General features: G+C 34.9%; 1 protein-coding gene across 1 annotated transcript in view; it reads left to right on the top strand.

Annotated features, from left to right (window-relative positions):
• Positions 1–12,287, top strand: part of STAG1 (stromal antigen 1) — a 355,079-nt gene that overhangs the window by 261,562 nt on the left and 81,230 nt on the right. Inside the window, exons 15-16 of the mRNA XM_027845191.1 lie at positions 5,691–5,808; positions 10,685–10,788. Of these exons, the coding sequence (XP_027700992.1) occupies positions 5,691–5,808; positions 10,685–10,788 (222 nt within the window). The remainder of the gene's footprint in view (positions 1–5,690; positions 5,809–10,684; positions 10,789–12,287) is intronic.

Below are 12,287 nucleotides of genomic sequence, written 5' to 3'. Positions count from 1 at the left end.
TCTGGCTCTACAGTTCTATGATTCATTGTTGTATTACATCAAAAACAGTATGCATAATGAGAGATTTCTAGTATTTTTGTGCTTGTCCTTTCCTGAAGGAATTTTTTCCATGACTGTAAATCTTTACCTCTACCTTTGTGGCTCCCAAAACTAGCTTAACCTAAAAAGGAACAATGGCTATTAAAATAAAACTGCAATATCACACTTGGCCTCAGCCAAAAAATTCATTATTTTGTGGTATTGATTTATATAAAATTAATCAGTGCCCTAGTTTCTCAATCTTTAAATTCAAAATTTTGCTAAATTATTTATAGTAAAGGATAATTGAACTTTTAGGAGAAAAGTAATTATCTTTTATATTTTAAGTTTTAAATATTGGATGATTGTTGTGTTGAAGGTTTCCTGAGGACTGTGAATTTAGAGAGATGGTGACAGGTCAAGGCTGGAATCATCCTTTGAGGAGTCATTTGAATATAGGTAGTATTAGAAACTCTTGAGTACATGACACTGATTGTGGAGGAAGAATATCTGGATTAAATCTTAAGGAAAGCTAACAGTTCGTTGTGATAGGGGAAGAGAATATTCAGGAACAGAAATAGAAAGAATAATCTGAAAAGACAAATGAAAAATCAGGGCCAAAAAAATTAATATTTTGGAAGTCAGAACATTTTAAAGGGGGCTTGGTGGGAATGTTCAACATCAATAAGGGTAGAAACTGAAAGAAGATTGGGTCAATGGAAAGACATAAATGACCTTAAGGAGAGCAGTTTCACAGAAATGGGCCAGATTCCAGACGATTAGAGGGAGAGTGAATTACTAGAGGCTGCAGATTTAAATTACTGATTTGAGAAGTTTAACTCTGAGGGGCATGAGAGCAGTTGAACTTTATTTTGACTGGGCTTCACAGAATTTTCTCTGAATATAGTACCAATTTTATAGTGTTTAAATGAGATTAGTCAACAAGCATTTGAATGCCTACTATATGCTAAGCACTGTGCTACATGCTAGAACTATACAAATATAAACAATACCTCTTCTCAAAGAGTGGTGAGAAGCTTGAGATGGGCGACCAATTAAGAGGCACTTTTAATAAGCTACATGAGAGGAGATTTGGGTTTGAACTAAGGTGGTAGCAGAGTGAGTAGAAAGAACGGATTTATTACAAGAATGCTGAGGAGATAAAAATGATAAGCTGTAGGAAGTGACTGGATATATAAAATGAGGCCGAGTGAAGTTAAGGATAGATAATTATAAAATTTCAAAAATTACCAACTAGGGAAACTATCAGAATGCTAGTACCTTTGACAGAAATAGGGAAGGCTGAAAGAGAGATGAATTTGGGAGGAAATATAATGAATTCTCTTTTGGACACGTAGAGTTCGAGGTGTTTCCCAGAAATCAAGTTTGAAATATCCAATAAACAGTCGTTGATGTGATATTGAAGCACAGGGGAGAAGCTGAGACTCGATAGATAGCTCTTTGAGTCATGTACATTTGATTAGGTGATGTAGAAAAGGAATAGAAGAGGACCTAGGGCAGAGGTAACACTGCAGTTAGGGGTATGATAACATAGTAAGCTTTCAGATGGAACTAAGAAGATATGGTCAATCAAGGTAGGGGAGAACTAGGAGAAAATAATGCCATATAAACCCGGAGAAGTTTATCTTCAACAGAGAGGTTGAGAAGGAAGAGGACTGAGAAAAGATTCAGATTGATAACTTTGGAAAGAGCAATTTCAGTCAAGTGAGAAAAGGTCAGTGGTCAGATACAAAGAGTTGAGGAATGAGTGAGACCAGATGAAGTAGAAACAATGAGTGCAGAAAGCTTTTTCTGAACATTTGACTGACAAAGATCAGAGATGTGGGACCATAGCACTGGAGAATATTAGGGTCTAATGGAGGTTTCTTAAAGATGAGAAAGACTTGATCATATTTGATGACATAAGAGAAAGAACTAGTAAATAGGGAACAGGTAGATTGGGGATGGGAGAGCATGACTGAAGCTGCAATCTAGTGGTGAAGATGAGGGGGAATGAGATCAAAGTCACATGTAGGAATTGGTCTTAGAACAGAGAAGGTCCATTTCATCACCAGAGACTGGAAGAAAGAAAAGAGTGAACAGTTATGTAAACGGCAGAAGAAAAAGGGCTAGCAGAAAGGTAGCTATTAAAGATAGAAGTGTTGGAGTGAGATTTTTGTATAGATTCTCAGTAACTGGGAATGTACAGCATCCAAAGCTCAACTTAATTTTAAAAGTAATTATGAAGCATCCAGTAGGTGCTTAGAATTGTGCTAAGCATGAGAGATACAAAGACTGAAATAGTCCCTGCATTCGTTTAGTTTACATTATACAGGGGGTACAAGATATGCACAAATAAATTCTCTCTCTTCCTGTATACACATACACATGCACACATGCATGCACGCACACACACAATATTAAAATGCAGCATTTCAGGGTCAGGGGACAAGGTGGAACACTTGGGAAAATCACGAAAGGCCCTGTTTATGTGACACAATTTCAGCTAGGAACTTCAAAAGACAGGATGAGGGAGAGCATTCTGAATGTGGGGTGCAGTGCAAGGACAGAGGGCAAACATGGAATGTTGTGAATGTGGAATATCAATTAGGCAGGTTTATTGGAATTTAGAATGTATGTGGAAGAGGAGTATATTATCAGTCTAAAAAATAGTTAGGCCACAGATTATAAAAAAGTCTAAATGCCACAAATATTTTATCTTAACCACAGTGAGGAGCCCCTTAAGCTTTTTAAATAAGAGATTATTTTAGGAATATCAGTTTCTTACTTCTATGAGGATAGACTGGGAGATATATCAGAAGGCTATTAAAACAATAACAACAACAATAATAACAATAGCTAGCATTTATTTAGCACTTTGAACTTTACATAGTACTTACTGATACTGTCTCTTGCTCACAACTACCCTGGGAGATAGGTGCTATTATTATCCCCATTTTAGAGATAAGGAAACAGAGACAGGCAGATTAAGTGATTTGCCCAAGGTCACACAACTAGCAAGTGTTTGAGGCAAGATTCAAACTGAGATCCTCCTGATTCCACGACCAGAGCTCTATCCATTGTACCATATAGCTGCACGTAAGAGGTAGTGATGACCTACAGTGGAGTAGTGGCCTGTGTGAGTATAGAGAAGGAGATGGCTTTTAGAGATACAGACTTAGCAACTGATTGGATGAAGGAAAAGAGAAGAGTTGAAGATTGCTTTTAGGATTACTCCAGGATTATAAATCTGTATGACTAGAAGAATGGTGACACTTACTAGCTGTGTGACCCTGGGCAAGTCACTTAATCCCAACTGCCTTTAAAAAAAAAAAGAAAGAAAAAAAAAAGAAGAATGGTGGTGCCTTTAACAGATATAAGGTACTAAGAGGAGTGAATATATGGGTAGAAATAATAAGTTCTTTTTATGGAAGACAGCATGTCACACTAGAAAATATTATGAACTTAGAGTAATGGGACCTGAATTTAAATCCTAGATGTCCCACTTATTACCTTGTGACCTTAAGTAAATCCCTCACTCTCTGGGACTTAGTTTCCTTATCTTTTTAGAGTGATAGTTTTAGACAAGATGACCTCAGAGATCTTTCCTGCTCTCCTCTTGACACTCTTGATTTTTCCACTTCCATCTCAGCAACCTTCTCACCTTTGGATGTACCTCCAACACTGTGGCCTCCAATTGGTGAGCTTCTGCCCAAAACCACCAATTAAGGAAATGCCCAGGCCATCTTTACTCATTTCTCTCTTAGGGCCCCTCTTAATACACTGGATTTTTCCACCTTCTCTCCACCTGGGGACTGGCCCACTCAATCTCAATTTCCAGCTCCCTTTTATGTGTTGTTTTCCCCATTTCAAATTTAAACTCCTTAAACATAGACACCTACTCTTGAAGTTAATATTTGTGTTCCTAGGGCTTAGTTTAGCTCTTGGCACATAGTAAGCACTTAATAAATGCTTTATCTATTTACATAGATATCTCTGATCTTATGTTGAGTTTGAGATATCTATGGGATATCCAACCCTTTTATATCATTTTTTTTTCTTTTTTCCCCTTTCCCCAGTACGTTTAAGAGTCTTTCATTTATACTCTATCCTTTTTTTTTTAATACTGTCATTCTTAAGGAATTTTATTCTTTCAGGAGTATATAATTATGCAAAAGGAATAGAATCGCCTTTGGTTCATTATACAGGATTACAAAGATGGACATTTTTTTGTTTAATATAATTAAGACTTTTTTATCAATTATATAATGTTAGATGTCACTGGACTGTTTCCTAATATAATATGTTCCCTGAACATAAAGATTCAAGCAGAGGCTTGATTCAGTCCTTTAGAAATGTTGTAGAAGAAATTCCTGCTTCGGACAGAAATTGGATTAGACCAGGGTTTCCCTACCCAAACTCTTCTGAAGCCTAGTAAAAGAAAGTTCTTTGTGAAATGAGGCAAAAAAATTTTGACATGGCCAATGTATTGATTTGTTTATCTTAACCATATTTATTTGTTGTCAGTGGGGGTTCTATTATGGGGAATAGGTCAATAGAAGTTAAAGTAATGTTTTAAATAATCAATAAAATATTTGAGAAATGAAGTAACTAAGTTCTCTACTATAGATCACACCTTCCTGCACAGCCTGAGCAGGTCCAGAAAGGAGACAGGAAGCCGTAGGTGAGAGGAGTAGGTATTAAGAAGCAAATACCTTTGGTATTGAAAGGGATGTATATTGGTATAAATTTCCCCTTAAACCATGACTGTCAGAGGAAATCACCCAGGAAATACTAAACTGGGTTCCTTCTAAAATTTTATCATCAATAATCAACTAATTTGGAGTTTTAGTGTCATTTGAGATCTATAAATATGAAAAATAAATTAGTGGAGGTGCATTACAAATGATTCAGATGCTTGTTTATGAATTGTAAATGGTTTATTCAACGGAGAAGAAGTTATTTACAGGCTAATATGAAGATTTTTGCTTTAGGACCCTTATGAATATTTAATTGTAAGCATGATTAAGGGAGTAGTTTCCTCCTAAAAGAGGTGGGCTTTCCAAATTTTATTGTACTATTTGTTTTCTATCTCAGTGGCTAACAAGAAGGCTGTATATAAATGGTATATTGAAAAGAGACCTGGACTTGGTATTATGAATCCTGAGTTTTAGTCATTGCTTTACCACTTACTAGCTGTAACATCTTAAAAGTCACTTAAATTTCTGATCCTTAGTTTCCTCATCTGGACAAACTATATGTCTGTCATAAATTCAGAGATGTTCATCAGCAAATTGGCCACAAGTCCCATCACAAGACTGTATAGATCCAAGACCAAATACAAAAGTTGTGATCAGTGTCCAAAGAGGAGGTATCCATATAAATGGAGGTATAGATCATTGAAATTTTGAAATATAGTCCTTGTACTGCTTACCTCACAAAGGCGTTCTAAGGAAAGTGCTTCATAAACTTTAAAGTTCAAAATCATTCTGAGTTGTGATTACTTACTGGGAGGTAGTGTTTTTAAATATATCTTCTGGCTGTTACATTTGATCTAAAAAGCATTGAGTCCAAACCATTCTAATGGTTCTTGAAGTGTTATTATCTCAAGTTTATTGGTACCTCATTAATTACATGTATATTACAAGTGATTCTTGACTTGTTGTTTCTAGTTGCATGAACATGCAGCTTACCTGGTGGACAGTTTGTGGGAGAGCTCTCAAGAACTATTGAAAGATTGGGAATGTATGACAGAATTGTTATTAGAAGAACCTGTCCAAGGAGAAGAAGGTATAGTATTTTGAATTTTTTATTTGCCATTTCTTTAATATTTTTTCTCAATTGAAAATTACAGTAACACGGATAGATTATGTATTTGTCATATAACAAGGGTTTTAATTTCTTGTCCTACATTTCAACAGAAAAACTTGTTCAATTTTAGCACATAAAAATGCTGTTTAACAGGACTTACTTTTCCTGCAAAAGTAAGGGGGAAAGTTCAAGTCCTTGAGGTTGGTGACAAGGACAAAATAAAGTCATGATATCCCAGTAATCACTAAATGTTTCCAAGTTTGATACTTATATGTCATTTTACAAGTGTAAAAAATACCATATAATAGTCCAATAAGCTTATATTATTAGTTGGTTGCAAATATTCAACTAATTTTTTATTTCTTAGAATACGAAACAGTGATACATTTTTAGCAACTCTTTTTATGTGGAAATTTTGAAAGTCTTTTTAGGCACACAAAAAAGTTAAACTATATCTCAGTCTCCCATTTTTTAAAATCACATTTTCTTAAATCAAAATAATGTAGTGACAATAAGATTGTTTGCCTGGGTTTAAAAGCAATAAATAATATGACAGTACTGACCACATGAGAATATTTGATTATTACACCATAGGTTTCATTCATGGATTTTTAAATATCTTGCACTGTTGGGTATTGGCATCTTCTTTAAACATGTTAAAAATAATATAAGTATAAGAGCTTCCAAATGAAGAAATTTGTTTTATTTATTTTTCTTTTTGTTTTATGTGAGGCAATTGCAGTTAAGTGACTTGCCCAGAGTTACACAGCTAGTGAAGGTTATGTGTCTGAGGCCGGATTTGAACTCACGTCCTCCTGACTCGAGGGCTGGTGCTGTATCCACTGTGCCACCTAGCTGCCCCAAGAAGTTTGTTTTAAAGTTAATTGTTTGTAACTGGAAATGGAATTTCTGATAGAAAATTCTTCCTAGACTAGGTCACAAAAGCTTATTTGTTTGCCCCATAATGTATCCAGAGTGTTTTTACTCATAATAATGATGCCTCTCTGTATTTGCATAAGACAAAGTAAATTTCTAGATCAATCATAACCCATTTTTCCCAAATTGAGGAACAAAGGAAAGGACTATTAAAACAGGGGATCCAAAAATGGATTCCTCCACTTAACTATATGTTTGGGATATTTATAAGTTGGGGGGATATTTATAAGTTGGGGACATATCTGTATTATGATTCATATCTATATTATGATTCATGATACAACAATGACTCATCTCCCTCTCAAAAAAAGAATTCTTTTCTCCCAAATTTTTTTATTCACTGTTTCTCATAGCTTCTTTTAGTGTCTTTCAAAAATGTTAACCTTGGAGCAGCTAGGTGGTGCAGTGGATAGAGCACTGGCCCTGGAGTCAGGAGGACCTGAGTTCAAATCCGGCCTGAGACCAAACACTTGACACATAACTAGCTGTGTGACCCTGGGCAAGTCATTTAACCCCAGTTGCCTTAAAAAAAAACTGTTAACCTCATTAATGAAATTAAGTCATTAATATTTAAATAAGTAAAATTAAATAATAAAAATATATTCACTAAGGAGCACTATGTATTTTAGGTTGGTGTATTGTGATTTAGACTCAGCTATCATTTGTATTCTTTTCTGTTAAAAATCATAAGTAGTTTGGTTTCCTAGGAAGGGTACTTTGAAGTCTAGAGTTAGGGCCAGAATTTAGAATATAGCTCCATAAAGCTTGTCAACAAAATTGATGTGTGGGGAGGAAAAGATATGTAGGAAGTATCCTTGCCACTTAAAAGCAGAAATAAGTCCCAAACCATGCATATCATTTACTATATCTTGATTTATCTGTGTGTATACACAATATGTACATACTTATCTTAACATTTGGACACTGACTCTGCTGAATTCTATCTTGAGCCTCTAAGAGCTTATTCATTGTTGAAATGGCAGGGGTTCCGTCTTCATTAAGCAAAGAAAAGTAAGTTAATGGGTTTAAGCATTTTCTAACTTTTAAAAATCATTGTTTTTAAGGTCTTTTTTGAACTTGAAATGTAATATCTAATGTTAACAATTTTGAAATAGTGTTGTTTCATGTATGTGTGTATTTATGTACTTTGGCTAGGGAGATTTGGGGTGACTAGGGCGTTGTCTTAAGGGGAAAAAAGATAACTTTGTTAGTAAACAATTTGAAAGAAATCTTCTCTGCCTACCTTTAATTAATATCTTAGCACCCTGATTAATTTTCTAATGAGATAATATTTGTAAAACACTTGATATCGTGCTTGTCAAATGGTAGGCATTTTATGAATGCTTATTCCTTTCCTTCCCCCAGAAGAATTCCAAGATTGTTGGGTACTTTAATATTCTAAAGTACACTCTTTCCTTCTGGTACTACTATATTACTAACTAATCCTTTAGAGACTTTTACTTTCCATGAGGTATTTTATTAGTTTGGTAAAGATTGACTTGAGCTACCCAGGCATGTTAGAAATACATTTCATATCAATAGAAAAAAGTTGAAAAATTGTTCTTGGTTTTGAATGGCATTTATGTATAAAGGAATATGTGTCTGGGCAACAGACAGAAAGAAAAATTGATGAAACTTGATGACTTATCAGATATGGGGAGATAAAATCAAAGATTCTTAAATTGTCTTTAATAGAGATAATGGAGAGAAGTATTGTGAATATATATGATAGGAAGAGAAGGTGATGCAGAGGAATACAACTGGAGAAATAATGAGTTAGGTTTTAGGAATGCTGAGCTTAAGATGACTAAAGACATTCAAGAAGACTCCATTACATAGTCAGAAATACAGCAGTCTTGAGAGTACAGATTTGGAAGTCATTTACATAGAGCCATGGTAATGGATGAGTTTTTGAATTGACAAGTTGGAGTACTGATGGATAAAATGATGATGGATATTTATAATACATTTTAAAGTTTGCAAAGCACTTAACATGCATTCTTTCATTTGAGCTCACAACAGTCCTTTGAGGTAGGTATCACAAGTATTATTACTCTCATTTTAGAGAGGAGAAAACCAAGACTTACAGACGTTGAGCAACTTACCCTCCCATGGTCACACAACTGGTAAAAGTCAGTGGTAGTATTTGAAACCAGGTCTTCTTTATTCCAAATCTAGCCCTCCATGCACTGCTCTTCTCTACTGCTGAGTCATACAGAATACCTCCAGATAGGGGTCAAGAGGAGAAAGTCAAAGGGATTTTCAGAGATATTTTCAGTGGGGAGAGAGCATAGTCAGTAATGTCAGTTATAACAGAAAAGTTAAGTAATTAGAATTGCACAAAGGCCATTTGATTTAGTGATTAATAGATCACTGATGGCTTTCAAGAATATAGTTATAATAGAATGATGAAGCTGAAAGTCATATTGCAGAAAATTAATGAGTAAAAGAGTGTTTAAGGAATAGTGGCAGTGCCTGAGAGTAGAACATTTATGTTATCTGACAGTTCATAGCATCCATTTTGAAAAGAGAATTGGTTAAATATCCCTTGTCCTTGGCCCTTTAGAAAGCTATCTTTTAAAACTGTTCAGTTATTTTGGTTTCAGATAGTGTAACTAAAGTAGTACTTAGGATAGAATTAAATTACAAGTGCTAAAAGATGTGCCCAAATTCCAGCTTTCTTAAATACTTTTCCAAATGGTAATTTAAGATTAGGAAGGCATTTACTAAAACCATTAACATCTGTAAAATAAGGTGTTATGCAGCATGATTTCTAAGGTCCCTTTCGCATGTGAGTCCCATGGTCTCACTACATTCTGTTTTCATTAGGAAAGGAAAGAGGAGGAATTCAGGGCTTGTAAGAACTTGTGATTGTACTGTAACAGAAGTCCCGGAAGGTTTGGTGGTGGGAAGCTTTCTAAGGGAAAATATTTGTACTGTTTCACTATGAAAAACTCTGAGGTATTTCTTCATTTTGATCACTTAAGGACTACATAGGTTTAATTAACATATGGATTCATAAACTTACTCTCTATCCCTAACCATATCTTACTGATAGTAAAGTTAATGAAATGTAACTTGAAAGGAACAGATTTTTTTCTTGGTAAGTATTAATACATTATAATTAGTCTAGCAGTATTTTACTTTGATGCTAATAATATATAGACAGAAATTTACGAGTTTAACATTTCTTCCAAAGATGAGTAAGCCTTTTAATTGAAAGGTGATTGACTTAATCTTGGAAAACAAATGATGGAATATACTTTGAGCCTTTCAGGAGAAAGGTGGGAAACTATAGGTGCAGAATGTTATGTATACTATCAGATGTCCAGTTTGATTTGCTTTAACTGTCATTCTTTGTTATCAAGAAGACTTATTGAGTACAAGAATGTCATCTAGAAATGACTTTGATGCAAAGCAAAAAGCTTTTTAAAAATTCTTTTTTTTTTTTTTTTTTTACAAATCTAGCCTCAGAAATGATACTCGCTAGCTGTGTGACCTTGGGCAAGGCACTTAACCCTGATTACTTCACCAAAAAAAAAAAAATAAAGAAATTTAACTTACTTTAAAGGAAGATAATTAAACAAAAATAGACTTTACATAGAAATGCAGTCTATTTTGCCTTTTGTGTGCTAATTCATCCCTCTGAAATCAAATCTTGTTTTATCAAAATGTCTAGTCAGATTTCATGTTTTTTAATCTTAGATGTCAGGGCATTTTCTTGTAATTGATTCTCAGTTGCCTTACAAATCTTCCTATCTGTCAGCATTATACAAGAAAAAAACTTAAATGAAAACCAGATTAACTGAATTTTGTTGTTCATAATCAGTATTGGTGATATACTGTTTTATAATTATCATTTTATTTGGCATATGATTATTGGAACATGTCTAATCATACTCTTTTTCTTTCACCTCAGCAATGTCTGACCGGCAAGAGAGCGCTCTTATAGAGCTGATGGTCTGTACGATTCGTCAGGCTGCTGAAGCCCACCCTCCAGTGGGGAGAGGAACTGGCAAGAGAGTAAGCTTCATCAATATTCGTGGAATGTGACTGGCAGAGAAATGCATCTAAATTATTTTTGATAATTGGTTCATAAAATTAAGCTCTAAGATGTATTTATCCAGCTAAGTACTTGAAGTGCAGACTTTTTTTTAAATTGTCACAATTTTTCCCCTCCTGCCACCCCAGAAAAGTAAAACAAAACCCTTACAACAAATTAGCATAGTCAAGCAAAACAAATTCTAACCTAAAAATTTCCTTTAGGGCCCACAGCAGTACAAATTCAGAATCTAAATTTTTAAGGGCATTTTACTTTATTTGGATTGTTACAGCTAGGGAATTCTAAATGTCAAAAAGAGAGACATTTAAAAAGCAAGTATTTGGGGTTCCTTACCTGTTATCCCTTGTTTACTTCTGAGGTTCCTAAGAGATGTATAATACTCATTATAGAAGTTCCAGTTCGTTGCACAATCTTTATTAATGAGTGAAGTGCTTGCCCTGAGTCTTTGTTCTCTTTCCTTTCCTAATGAACCATAATAAGAATAATCATTGGATTTAGATATGAAAGGGACCTTAGATATCATATAATAAATATTCCCACTTTATAGATGGTGATGATAATAGTAGTAGCTCATCTTTATAGTTCTTTATTTATGGTTTTAGAAATAATTTTCTCTCAACAACCCTATGAAGTTTAGGTAGTACAGATGTTCTGGTACCCATTTTATAGATCCAGAAAACTAAAACTCAGGGCAGTTGAGTGGCTTGTCCCCATTTATACAGCTGATAAGAGACAAAGTCAGGACTTGAACCCAAATACTCTGGAATCTAAACTCAATGTTCTTTCTACTGCACTATCCTGCCTTTCAGAAGAGGATGTTTTTCATTCTCTGTCCCCACCATGGAAGATTATTCTACTTCCTCTGAACCTTTTCCTGTTTTAATTACCTCTTTTTCCATTATTCTTCACAATTAACATTTCCTTATCTCTTCCTCTCTTTGATGCTTTTCCCTAACCCTGCCTAAGAAGGGTGAGTGCCTACAGAAAAGGTATTGTGAGCTAGTGTAATGTTTTCCCAGTCCAGACTGTACTTAGGACTGGTAATATACTTAAATGTTTTACTACAAATTCCTCTGCCCTCCGGTAGCCTCCGTGCACTGACTTAGGCAAGAGCAGGAGAAGCAGATGCACAAGGAAGACTCAGTTTTTTATTGTTTTGTTTTTCATATATATGGTTTAAGAAGTAAGGATCATTGGTTATAAACACTTTTTGAACTGATTAAAAATTTGCTGCTGACTAGTGCCAGTCCATAGGCCAGTGGAAATGCTTTGGCAACTGAATGGTAGATGGATTAGAGTGAGGAGAGACTTGAGGCAGGCAGACCCACCAGCAGGATATTGCAGTAATTCAGGCATGAAGTGATGTGGGCCTAGGAGAGAAGAGCATGTATTCAAAAGATATTGCAATGGTGAAATTGGCAGATCCAGGCAATGGATTAGATATGGGGGGCTTGGGTGT

Source organism: Vombatus ursinus, unplaced genomic scaffold (assembly GCF_900497805.2).
Source record: "Vombatus ursinus unplaced genomic scaffold, bare-nosed wombat genome assembly UNPS02014959.1, whole genome shotgun sequence".
Lineage (NCBI taxonomy): Eukaryota > Metazoa > Chordata > Mammalia > Diprotodontia > Vombatidae > Vombatus > Vombatus ursinus.
Note: the sequence above shows the minus strand (reverse complement) of the source record. Positions and strands in the feature narration are given on the sequence as shown.